This window comes from Harmonia axyridis, chromosome 3 (assembly GCF_914767665.1).
Source record: "Harmonia axyridis chromosome 3, icHarAxyr1.1, whole genome shotgun sequence".
Classification (NCBI taxonomy): Eukaryota; Metazoa; Arthropoda; class Insecta; order Coleoptera; family Coccinellidae; genus Harmonia; species Harmonia axyridis.
Window position 1 is genome coordinate 2,783,915 of NC_059503.1, and position 13,260 is coordinate 2,797,174.

Below are 13,260 nucleotides of genomic sequence, written 5' to 3' on the forward strand. Positions count from 1 at the left end.
ATAAATCACTTGACAGCTGTTAAATCGGTCGCCATCTTGAACAGTAATGCCAACTTAAAGTTATATACCTCGAAAAAAAAACACCCGTTAGAAACGACATTTAAATTCAGTGCGCAATTTAATGTATCTACACATTCTAGGTGATTCACTGTAAAGGGTGTTCTGAATAAAACCGTACTTTTCTCTTTTTTTTGTTCACTCTGTATATCACAAAGAACAAAGTAACTGAGGACGGCATTTGAACAGTTATGGTCCCGAGGCTTCAATCTATACCATTCCAACAAAAAATTGCGAAAATAGGCCAAAGGGTTCAAGAGAAAACAAACAACAAACTTCGTTGAGATTTCGTCAGTTACCCTAATTTAGCCAGTGTGTATATTTTCCTCTATTATTTCCACTTTCTAGCAAGCGACATCGTAAACAATAGATCGGCAAGATACGCATCTGAAAATGTTACAAAACCCGGTGAAACTCTGTTTCCACACCGGCAACTTCGCAGACGAAAATCCACGTTGATGTGTACGTGTTTGGAAAGTCTGGCTTTTCGTCTATTCACGGTGGAAAACAAAAGAACCGAAAACGCGCTATTTTGCGTTTCGTTGTGAAGTGTTACAGCAGGATGATCTCATACTTTCACCGCGTTTGGCTCATGTACCAGATGTTGCGAAATGGCGGTCGCAAATTTATAGGTGGATAGAGCAAGTCAGGTTATCTTGATTCTTGATTGAGATCATCGTCTGTCAAAGAAGATGTCGTTATCTGAAGGTAGCGTTAACCATATGTTCGTGTTGATAACGCTGTATTGAATAGGTGTAGATCTAGCGACTTGATCGGTAATCTTCGATATGCTGAGATGCTCTGAATGGATTTAGTCCTTACTTGATAATAACATAATAAATAATCTCCACGAATATTTTAATTGTTCGGTGAGTGGAAAAAATAAAATAACTTCTGTTCCAAATATTTTATTCTAATAACAACAATTATGTTTGAAGTAATGATAAGAGTAGTTTTTCCCCCACGATTTCGTGCCAACAACCCAAATTATTGTTAATATTAAAATAACGGGTGTTTTTTTCGAGGTATATAACTTAAAGTTGTCATTACTGTTCGAGATGGCAACCGTTTTAACAGCTGTCAAGTGATTTATTCTCAGTTTGGTTTGGCAATTCATCATGAATAGACTCACGCCTGAACAACGCTTGCAAATAGTGCAATTTTATTTCGAAAAAAATGGTTCTGTGCGGAATACGGATCGCGCACTACGTCCATTTCATTTTGTTTAGCGATGAAGCGCACTTCTGGATGAATGGCTACGTTAACAAACAAAACTGCCGCATTTGGAGTGAAGCTAATTCTCAGGTGTATGTCGAAACACCGTTACATCCAGAAAAACTGACTGTTTGGTGCGCTTTATGAGCTGGTGGAATCATTGGTCCGTACTTCTTCAAAACCGATGATGACCAGAACGTTACAGTCAATGGTGATCGGTATAGAGCCATGATTACTAACTTTTTCATTCCTGAATTGAACAACCATGATGTCCAGGAGCTGTGGTTCCAACAAGACGGCGCAACATGTCACACAGCACGTGCCACAATCGATTTATTGAAAGACATGTTTGGTGACTGCCTAATTTCACGTTTTGGATCTGTGAATTGGCCTCCAAGATCTTGTGATTTAACACCGCTAGACTACTTTCTGTGGGGCTATTTAAAGTCATTGGTCTATGCGGATAAGCCACAAACCCTTGCCCATTTGGAAGATAACATTCGTCGTGTTATTGCCGATATACGGCCACAAATGTTGGAAAAAGTCATCGAAAATTGGACGTCCAGATTGGACTACATCCGAGCCAGCCGTGGCGGTCATATGCCAGAAATCATATTTAAAATGTAATGCCACAAGATTATCTTGCGGATAAATAAAATTCATGTCAATCGAATAATCCATCGTTGTTTTATTGCAATTTAAAGTTCTATAGCTCTAAAAAAAACACCCTTTACAACCTCGGGTTCAAATCTGGCGCTACGAGATATTTTACGATAAAAGAGAAAATAATAAACCATATAGTGTTTTCACGTAACAAACTCGTCGACGCCTCCAAACGATAGTTTTCACACTTGATCGCTCTATATTGCTAAACCATCATTAATATTCGTTAAAGATACGTGAACTGTGTGTGTTTCAGAGTGCACGAAAACAGCGTTTACCTGTGCGGAATTCGAATTAGACGTTGAGGCCGTGCCCAAAACGCATACCTTCGAGTACTCTGTCTACCCGTTCACCATTGTCAGACAAGAAGCGGTCCGATACGAGGTCTTACAAGTGGAACGCGGAACCGATGCAGCGTTTTTTTCGACGTGCTTTCTCTAATCGATATAGTAGAGAGGTTGGGTGTAAGGCCCCCTTTTTAGTCCCCCCACGGTATATTTAGATCCGCGCTTCCATAACCTTTCGGCATCTTGCCTCACCGCAGATTCTACAATCTGTTTCTGAATTATCGAAAAAATCACTGCGTTATTTTCTTCCAACTTGTTAACCGTTATTTTCCAACAATTGGAGTTATTTAACGATGAAATTAATAAATCACGGTTAACAAGTTGGAAGAAAATAACGGATAACGGTGAACTAGTGCTAACCTAAGCAATGGCTCTTCGTGAACATTTTCGAAGATTCTGAAGCCCTAAACATAAGATGTTCTTAAATTGGAGGTACAAACGAAAATGACAGATTTTTCGGATCATTTCAAGAAAAAAAGGCCGCAAAAGCTTTGTTTTAGAGATACAGAGTGTTAAAGTTTGTTTTTTTTCAAGTTGTTTCTCATAGCACCTTTCCTTCACAAAATATTCAACTTAAATTTGGCTTAAGTATTCCAATTTTAAGTTTTCATCATGTGGTATGCCAATTTTCAATGAAAATCTACGGGGTGATATTTTTTCTGAAACAGTGCCCGCTTCTTTCCTCTAGAATTTTTTTTTGGTGGGCAACTGGTAGTTTAGAAAAATGTCCAGTACTACACTGATTGGTTTCTTATGGTACTTATTTACCCAATCTGTAGTGAAGATTAATTAAGATTCAATAAATTGTTATAATAAAATCACAAAAAAGTAGGACTACAAAAATACCCTGTATCTCGAAAACAAAACGATTGCGGGCTCATGTTTATGAAACTTGAAATCACTCAAGAATTCCCTTTTTTTGCCTTTATACCGCCAATTTAGGAGCACCCTGTATTGCTTAGCAGGAATATCGAAACTTCATACATCAATGGTTTTGCAAAAGGAATGACACAATTTTTAGCTGACTCTTCTTCATACATAAAGTGTCATCATCTGTTGAAAATGGTATCTAAATCCAACAGTTGGACGGGCAATTATTGATATCTGGAAAATATTACAGCAGTTAGTTTAATACTGCAGATAGTAATTTTCAGAAATCATTTGGTCAGCTATACTGTACCTGCTGCTCACACATTTATCGAATTATCGATATCAACTTGGTAAAGTTCCAATTATGCGCAAAATGTTCAACTGCACCTATATGCTGAGTTTAGAGCGAAATTTGCTGAGACCAAATTGTTTCAAGAATCCAATGTACCTACCACAAATGACCTAAATATAGCTAACATGATTTGTCCAATGATCCATTGAAATTAATGGTTGGAAACACCAGATGATCGCCCTTTATCTCCTCAATATTATGTTACATTTACATATTTGCATGAATAAAACATATTGGCAAGGTGTTTCTATCAAAAATAGTAGATTTGTCCCTCCATGTTTTCCCTAACTTTAATGTACCTAATAACACATAATAATTTTTATAATTAGGTAATAATATGCAGTTGTAAATCTATTATCAGCCAGCAATTCTTGCGTACAAGCAGTTTCACCCCAAGCTAATAGAATAATTATACCCCTAGGATCATAATTCTAGTTCCAATCGACGCGGAGGTTGATGTGGAATTTAATCACGATCAAAATGTGTTTCCATCATAAAGCGATAAGATTTATCGATCTCATCTTATATTGGCTCCGTCGAAGGGCAATTTATTAACGCTCTAAAGTCTAAGTCAATAAAATCCCGAATAAAACTGATTCAAATTGAAATTAACTGAAGCTACGTCCTGGGGTCAACGAAATATTTGGATCCCAAATTAATGATGAGTCTGGAAGTCTATAAATCGAGTTTAAACATTTGGTCCTTCACGTCGGATATCCACAAGTTGATGTGTTGTCGAGCAACCTCAAACCCGTTAAATATACCGATAATTCTGTAGGAAATTACGTTGTTTCTACCATTTTTCCTCTTTACAAGGTTCGCTGGATGTGGTCAGCTAATTTTCAATTCATGAACGGAATTTATGGATGTGCAGGAAATATGGATGAAAGATAAAGTCTACCGACTGGCTAATTTGCTGGCATGAATTGTTTAATGTAGCTTGAAACATAACTGTACGACTTTTTAGTATAGAGAGAAACTGTGTACATCGAAGTTTCGGGAGCTGCATAATTCAGAGGTTTCCTCGAAAAAAATTGGAGCTGAGGATGGAATTTTGTACAAAAATAGGTTGCTAACAGGCCAGAAAAGTCCCCGGTCTACCATAGTAAAACACTTTTTTTTTAGGCAAAATTCTATTTTATTATTCAACATAGTTGTCTTCGAGGGCGATATAGCGATTATAGCGATCTTCCAACTTGTCGATACCATTTTGTAGTACGATTTGTCTTTCGCTTCAAAATGGGCCTCAGTTTCGGCGATTACCTTCATTGACGCTAAATTTCTTTCTAGCGAGCATTCTTTTGAAGTCCTGAGAACAGGAAAAAGTCGCTGGGGGCCAGATCTGGCGAATACGGTGGAATTCGAAGCACAATTCATGAAATTTTGTCATTGTTTTTATTGATTTGTGACACGGAGCATTGTCTTGATGAAACAGCATCATTTTGTTCTTCAAATGGGGCCGTTTTTTAACGATTTCATCCTTTAAACGATCCAATAACGCTATATAATAATCGCTGTTGATGGTCTGGCTCTTTTGGAGGTAATCAATGAATATTATACCTTGCGCATCCCAGAATACTGATGCCATAACCTTGCCAGCTGACTGTTGTGTTTTCCTCGCTTTGAATTCGGTTCATCGAGTGCAGTCCACGCAGCTGACTGTCTATTGGACTTCGAAATGATGGAGCTATGTTTCAACCATTGTCACATATCAACGCATAAATTCAGGTTTATTGCACTTAAACAGCTTCAAACACTGCTCAGAATCATTAACACGTTGTTGTTTTTGATCGATTGTGAGCTCGCGCGGCACTCATTTTGCATACAGCTTTCTCATGTACAAATATTCGTGAATGATATGATGTAAACGTTCTGATGATATCTTCACAATGTCTGCTGTTTCGATCAACTTCTTTTTACAGTCATTCAAAATTATTTTGTGAACTTTTTTGATTTCTTCGTCGGTGTCAGCCTCTTTTGGGCGTCCTCTGCGTTTACCGTCTTCGGTGCTCATTTCACCACGTTTAAACTTATCATATCAATCAATGATGATTGATTTTCCGGGTGTAGACCCCGGAAAATCTTCATCGAGCCAAGATTTTGTTTCAACTGTATTTTTCCCTTCAAAAAGCAATATTTTATCAGCACACGAAATTCTTTTTTTTCAAATAACAAACTTTTGTTAAAACACAAACAATAGTTTGTGAGATATTGCGTTATGAGTGTAGCTACTTAGCTACACTCATAACGCAATATCTCACAAACTATTGGTCGGACTGCTGTCAAATTTTGACCGGGGACTATTCAATTACCCTTATATACCCCATTGATCCTCCATGAAAATCAAAGTTTAAAAAAATTAAAAAAAAAATTGATATTGTGCAGATCATAGAAAATATTCATTTATCGATGAAAATCTCTGGCTCTGAGCATTCACGTCAATATAACCGGAATTACATCAGAGTCAATTCCGCAGAAATTGCAATGAATCAACAAATTACAACACGTTCCATCTCAAACGGTTCAAATGTATTCAATTTCATGTAAATGATGTTTATTTTCAAGGGCAATACCATCATCATTCTCTAATTAGGAAGTGTGTCAGGAATAAAGGTACAGGTGCTTCGTTCCAATGGCCCAAAACCTAGTTATCTTCGACTTACGTACTTGGAAATCTTCTCACGTTTCGATCTGATACATACAATGCGGTATGATTCGATAACTTTGCTATTGTTATCGCCACGCTGAAAAAAAAATGTAATTTCCCACGCGAAACAGTGTTTCGTGTAGGTACAAATTTTCTCCATTATTATTGTTGGTGGGGATTTCGTTTCATTATTTAAATATTTACAATACGAAACTTTCTTCAAATATGGAGGCGAAGTAGAATATTATCTGTTATTATAAGTATTCTAATTTCCATTATTTTATTATGTAAATAACAATACGTTACACAGTAACAGTAGCTGATTTTTCACTTTTTGAGTAAGTTATTCGAAATGGTATTGATATCATTACTATCAATTTTTCACTTTCTCTTATCTCTCGAAATATCTCAACAATAACAATTGTTTCGCTACACAGTAGCAGATTTTAAATAACAGTTATTCAAAATAGTATTAATAACAATAACAATTGTTTAAATACACAGTAGCAGTAGCAGATTTTTTACATTTTGAATAGCAGTTATTCAAAATAGCATTAATATTCAAATACAAGTTTTCAGTTTTCCTTATCTCGCGGAATACATCATCCCAATAATGACAGAGTTTTAAACTCAGAAATAATTGAGAGTAATTGACAAAAGATTGAGTGAAGCGAGAGAACAATCGATCTATTTTGACAGTTACAACAATGAACGTCTTGAAAAAGTCAAGTATTGACTCAAAAACTCAGACGTGGACAATAAACTCTAGACAGGTTGTGTTTCATAACTCGACAAAACTAACAATAAGAGTGTTTTTGCAATAATTAATAAGGAATGCATACGGCGTACAAAAGACGCACTTACAATTTAACCTCATTCCAGTCAGTGATCAAAACCCGTTAGTTTTTACTGCCGAGTTCAACATGAAGAAGCTGAGGAATTCTGAACTCGATGACAGATATGCACTTTTAGTGAGTGCAAAACTCACCTTAATATCATTTATGAGACACTATTAGGAAGAATAATTATTGTTAATTTTAGAAGCCATAGATAAGTGCGTAACATGAAAATGGTATTTTAATTTCGACACAAATGGAATGTTGGACTGAAAAGGGTCTCAAACGATTAACAGGCTATTTGAAAAGTCCCCGTTCTACAATAGTGAGACACATTTTTCGGCAAAATTCGATTTTATTATTCAATATAACGGGTGTTTTTTTCGAGGTATATAACTTTAAGTTGACATTACTGTTCAAGATGGTGACCGATTTAACATCTGCAAGTGATTTATTCTCAGTTTGGTTTGGCAATTCATCATGAATAGACTCACGCCTGAACAACGTTTGCAAATAGTGCAATTTTATTTCGAAAACAATGGTTCTGTGCGGAATACATATCGCGCACTACGTCCATTTTATTTTGTTTAGCGATGAAGCGCACTTCTGGTTGAATGGCTACGTCAACAAACAAAACTGCCGCATTTCAGTGTGAAGCTAATCCTCAAGTGTATGTCGAAACACCGTTACATCCAGAAAAACTGACTGTTTGGTGCACTTTATGGGCTGGTGGAATCATTGGTCCGTACTTCTTCAAAAACGATGATGGCCAGAACGTTACAGTCAATGGTGATCGCTATAGAGCCATGATCACTAACTTTATCATTCCTGAATTGAACAACCATGATGTCCAGGAGCTGTGGTTCCAACAAGACGGCGCAACATGTCACACAGCTTTTCACAATCGATTTATTGAAAGACACGTTTGGTGGTCGCCTAATTCCACGTTTTGGACCTGTGAATTAGCCTCCAAGATCTTGTGATTTAACAGCGCTACTTTCCGTGGGGCTATGTGAAGTCATTGGTCTATGCGGATAAGCCACAAACCCTTGACCATTTGGAAGACAACATTCGCCGTGCTATTGCCGATATACGGCCACAAATGTTGGAGAAATTTATCGAAATTTGGACGTCCAGATTGGACTACATCCGAGCCAGCCGTGACGGTCATTTGCCAGAAATCATATTTAAAATGTAATGCCACAAGATTATCTTGCGGATAAATAAAATTCACGTCAATCGAATAATCCATCGTTGTTTTATTGCAATTTAAAGTTCTATAGCTCTAAAAAAAACACCCTTTAGTTGCCTTCGAGGGTGCTACAGCGATTATAGCGATCTTCCAACTTTTCGATTCCATTTTTGTAGTACGATTTGTCTTTCGGTTCAAAATAGGCCTCAGTTTCGGCGATTACTTCTTCATTGGCGCTGAATTTCTTTCCAGCGAGCATTCCATTGAGGTCTGAGAACAGGAAAAAGTCACTGGGGGCCAGATCTGGCGAATACGGTGGATGCTGAAGCAATTTGAAGCCCAATTCATGCAATTTTGCCATTGATTTGTTACACGGCACATTGTCTTGATGAAACAGCACCTTTTTTCTTTAAAAAGGGCCGTTTTTTAACGATTTCATCCTTCAAACGATCCAATAACGCTATATATTAATCGCTGTTGATGGTCTGGCCCGTGTAAACGTGAACGTTTTTTTTTGGTGAGAATTAGATTTCGAACTAAAGGGTGTTTTTTTAGAGCTATAGAACTTTAAATTGCAATAAAACAACGATGGATTATTCGATTACATTGAATTTTATTTATCCGTAAGATAATCTTGTGGCATTACATTTTAAATATGATTCCTGGCATATGACCAGGATATGACTGGCTCGGATGTAGTCCAATCTGGACGGCCAATTTTCGATGACGTTTTCCAACATTTGTGGCCGTATATCGGCAATAACACGGCGAATGTTGTCTTCCAAATGGTCAAGGGTTTGTCGCTTATCCGCATAGACCAATGACTTTACATAGCCCCACAGAAAGTAGTCTAGCGGTTTTAAATCACAAGATTTTGGAGGCCAATTCACAGGTCCAAAACGTGAAATTAGGCGCTCACCAAACGTGTCTTTCAATAATTCGATTGTGGCACGAGCTGTGTGACATGTTGCGCCGTCTTGTTGGAACCACAGCTCCTGGACATCATGGTTGTTCAATTCAGGAATGAGAAAGTTAGTAATCATGGCTCTATACCGATCACCATTGACTGTAACGTTCTGGCCATCATCGTTTTTGAAGAAGTACGGACCAATGATTCCACCAGCCCATAAAGCGCACCAAACAGTTAGTTTTTCTGGATGTAACGGTGTTTGGACATACACTTGAGGATTAGCTTCACTCCAAATGCGGCAGTTTTGTTTGTTGACGTAGCCATTCAACCAGAAGTGCGCTTCATCGCTAAACAAAATAAAGTGGACGTAGTGCGCGATATGTATTTCGGACAGAACCATTATTTTCTAAATAAAATTGCACTATTTGCAAGCGTTGTTCAGGCGTGAGTCTATTCATGATGAATTGCCAAACCAAACTGAGAATAAATCACTCAACAGCTGTTGAATCGGTCGTCATCTTGAACAGTAATGCCAACTTAAAGTTATATACCTCGAAAAAAAAACACCCGTTATTTTGGTTTCGTAATTCAAATAGTCCACCAGAGGATTTAATTGGTTCTAACGTTGTCACGAGCAGAAGGACCAAAATTTCAATTTCCCTCATTCAACACATCGAAACGTGACTTCACTGACTATATCAGAATTAACCAACTAATGCCTCTTATTGTACAAGAAGGGTCTTTAGTCACCTTCCTTTTCCGCCTGAAGGTGCTCTACATCCGCTCTGCGATAGTCCCCAACTTCCGCCGTCAACCCGTTGGTGATATATTCAAGCTGAAAGTGAATTGCACGAGTAACTTCGAAAACAATGACTCTTTCATTCAGCGTACGGGGTTATTATGTAAGCAATCACAATCGTATCACTTTTGCGGGTTCTTCTCCGGTTTCACTACTTCGGGATTAATGCCATTGTATTATTAAAAGATTGAGTTCATTGGTGCCGACACGTTGCGGCTGGAGCTGATAAATTGATTTCTGTCGATGCTGAAAAGGGGTATTATACTTCACGAACTGCAATGAGACGTTAACAGTCACGACAGAGGAGGGAAACATCGGCAACATTGTCAGCCAAAACGCAAAAGTTGCGAAATTTCGGTCATCTGATCAAAACCTAGAAATTTACGAATTCATGTCCATAATTATCTTATTTTTAAACAATAAAAGTATATTGTGTATCTAGCAGTGAAACAACAGCAACAAACGTAGAAGTTCGGGGATATGCTTTTATTACGATATACAAATATCTACAATTTTTTCTGGAATCGCTTTCAACCTTATCATGAATTAAGGGTCTTTTAAATAAATACCTAACAATTTTCGATTACAACTCATTGCCTATGAAATCATTCCCTTGACATTCGTTGACAATTCGTTTATAGTTGTGACCTCAGAGAAATAAACATAGATAGAGGGAGCATATGTCATTTTCAGTAAGCAAATTTTGTCCCCATCATGAACTATCAAATTTGACATGAAGCGCGCGGAAATTAAAACATATCAGTGATACGATATTTCACTCAATTCGCGAGTTTCTCCACAAAGAACGCACTTTTTATGTCCCATAGTGAATCAACGTTTCATATCAACTCAAAATACATTGAAATCAATACCTAAATATACTAAAAATCAGAAAACAAACTTCAAGCGCGCTAAACGACGTGAAACAACCGATATTCGATATTCGATAGGAGAGCAAAAGTTGCCAAACCTTGGATTTCAGCAGGTAGATACAGAAAATAATAAATATTCTGCATACTATAAATTCGACAATTAGGAAGAATATCGGATTCCAAATATTCAAATTTGCACATTAAATCGGGAATCACTCAAATAAATATATTGTATTGAATATAATATACATTCATAACGATATAGTAAAATTGTGGATATGAAAATATATCACAATCCAACAAAGTAATCTAACCATGTAGGGGACATGTAAAAATTGCGTATACTCCCTCTATTTATGTTTATTACTCTATGGTTGTGACAAAAGTCAAATAGTTATTACTTATTTCAGTTTTTAATCTCCTTATTTTTCAAACATATTTGAAATGTTGATAATGATGCTCAGATGTACGGGATTCCACCAAAGTTGATTAATTCTGGTGAAAATGTCATCTTGAAATTTTTGTCAAATATGTAAATCCAAGGAAAAATATAAATAAGCTTACAAACTTTTTATGGGCTATTGACCAGAAAATAAAGACGACCTACCCATCTGAATTTTGGAACAATTTTCTAAAAGAAACGGAATATTACGAAAACCATAAAAATAATAAATGCATTGCACTGTTTCCATTGAATAAACGCGCAAAAAGATAATTTCGTAATTCTTGTCCAATGTTGACACTTATCTCTTTCACGCTCTAGATGTTCCATCAGATTTGCATAAGAACTAGCACTCTGCACAATATACAGAAAATTGAAATGATTTCGCTTATTTGAGCGGATAGAGAATAATTTTTTTATTCATAATTTCCTTTTTGTTCCAGATGCGGAGTACTTCTTTCAAGGAAGCTGTGGTTCCCACTACATGTATCTCGAGACCATCCAAGAAGAAACGTCAGATGATCTCCAATCTGACAGCGATGTCTCAGAAGCTAGAACCTCACCGGTAGGTTGGTTGGCGACAGATTCTGAAGCTGGTTCAGTAATATGCGTCGATAAAGGTAAGAAAAATCCCAAGTTAACGTTAAGCGAAGATTTTGGTGGAGGAATTATCGAGGGAAATTGTGACGTACACGCCACTGGGATAAGTTATGTTGTTGCGTCGAGACTGTCAACGGCAGACGGTAAAACGCGGTCGTGTATTTAAGGTTGCCTAGCGAATTTTCACAAGAGGAATATTGTGCGTTACCAACAATATAGATAATGATTGTTTTGAAGTATTTATGGTTTATGTATCATTATTGATGAGTGTCTAGAAAATTAAATCAACTTTGCAACTAAAATTTTGTTTTGGTTTGTTATTTCCATCACTAAAATTTTGGAATTTTTTGACGAAAAAAAAAGAGCTTGCTGTGAAATTTATTAGTTTTCAATCGAATAAAAAAAACAACTATTCATTCTTCGGCGCCGAAACCATTTCTCGAAAACTATTAGTGTTCTTCATATGAAATTAGGTACAAAAAATAGTTGCATTTATCTTTCTATTTCGAGATCCTAATCAAGGAATTTTAAAGGCAAAAAATAAAAACGAAAATCAAATGAAGAAATACAATTCTTCATATTGATATTGAGAACATGTACCTACCTTATGTTACGATGAGGTAGAATTCAATATTTCCTCCTAACTATTATAGTTTTCGAATTATGAATGCTTGAAACTTCGGTTCAAAACCTGCTGCTAGATATTCATTAATATTTTAATATTGATATTTATCATCCTTGATAGATCTTGCATTGAAAGAGGAAATAAAATTGTAAAATTCGAAGTTCCAGTGAAAAAATGTTTTGTAATATCTACATCCTTCACCCTTTTCGTAAAACGTAAGCGCTAGATTTTCGAAATTCGAGAGCAGAAATCGATATTATTTATCATCCTGCTACCTTGAGAATTTTCAAGAATATGAAAAAAGGAAATAATTGAAAAACTTATAGGTAATTGACAGACAGATAATTACAATTGGAATGATTTTCACCTTATGCTTTTGTAAACAATTTACAACGCTTTTTATTCTCAAATAATTCTCATGATTAGATGGTCAATACGACTTCACGTAAAAAGGAATTCCATGTTGTATGTTCCTATAATTTATGAGGAATTAAAAATGCAATTTGTTTATTCAGTTTTTGCATTTTACGCCCTACAAATTTTCAAGGCATATTTTTTCAATACCTTTCATAACAAGGAGACAAAATTGAACAAATGGAAAAAATATGATATTACGACGTTAAATTAATAGGTACACAATAAATACAAGGAGCATTGAAATTTCATTTATAAACAATAAAAAAATGTAGAAATCATTATAATAAATGTACCTACTCATTATTTACTTAGTGTGATTGATTACGAATAAATAAATAAAAAAATAGTATAGAAAAAAATATGAAAACTATAATTATAAATATTTTAAATCGATTTTGCAAACCCCTTAACCATCA

At 36.1% G+C, this 13,260-nt stretch overlaps 1 protein-coding gene across 3 annotated transcripts in view; it reads left to right on the plus strand.

Annotated features, from left to right (window-relative positions):
- The window catches only part of LOC123677004, a 63,346-nt gene that overhangs the window by 16,990 nt on the left and 33,096 nt on the right, over positions 1-13,260 (plus strand). For all 3 annotated transcript variants that reach the window (XM_045613386.1, XM_045613387.1, XM_045613388.1), the window contains one exon: positions 11,646-11,822. In XM_045613386.1, the coding sequence (XP_045469342.1) occupies positions 11,646-11,822 (177 nt within the window). The remainder of the gene's footprint in view (positions 1-11,645; positions 11,823-13,260) is intronic.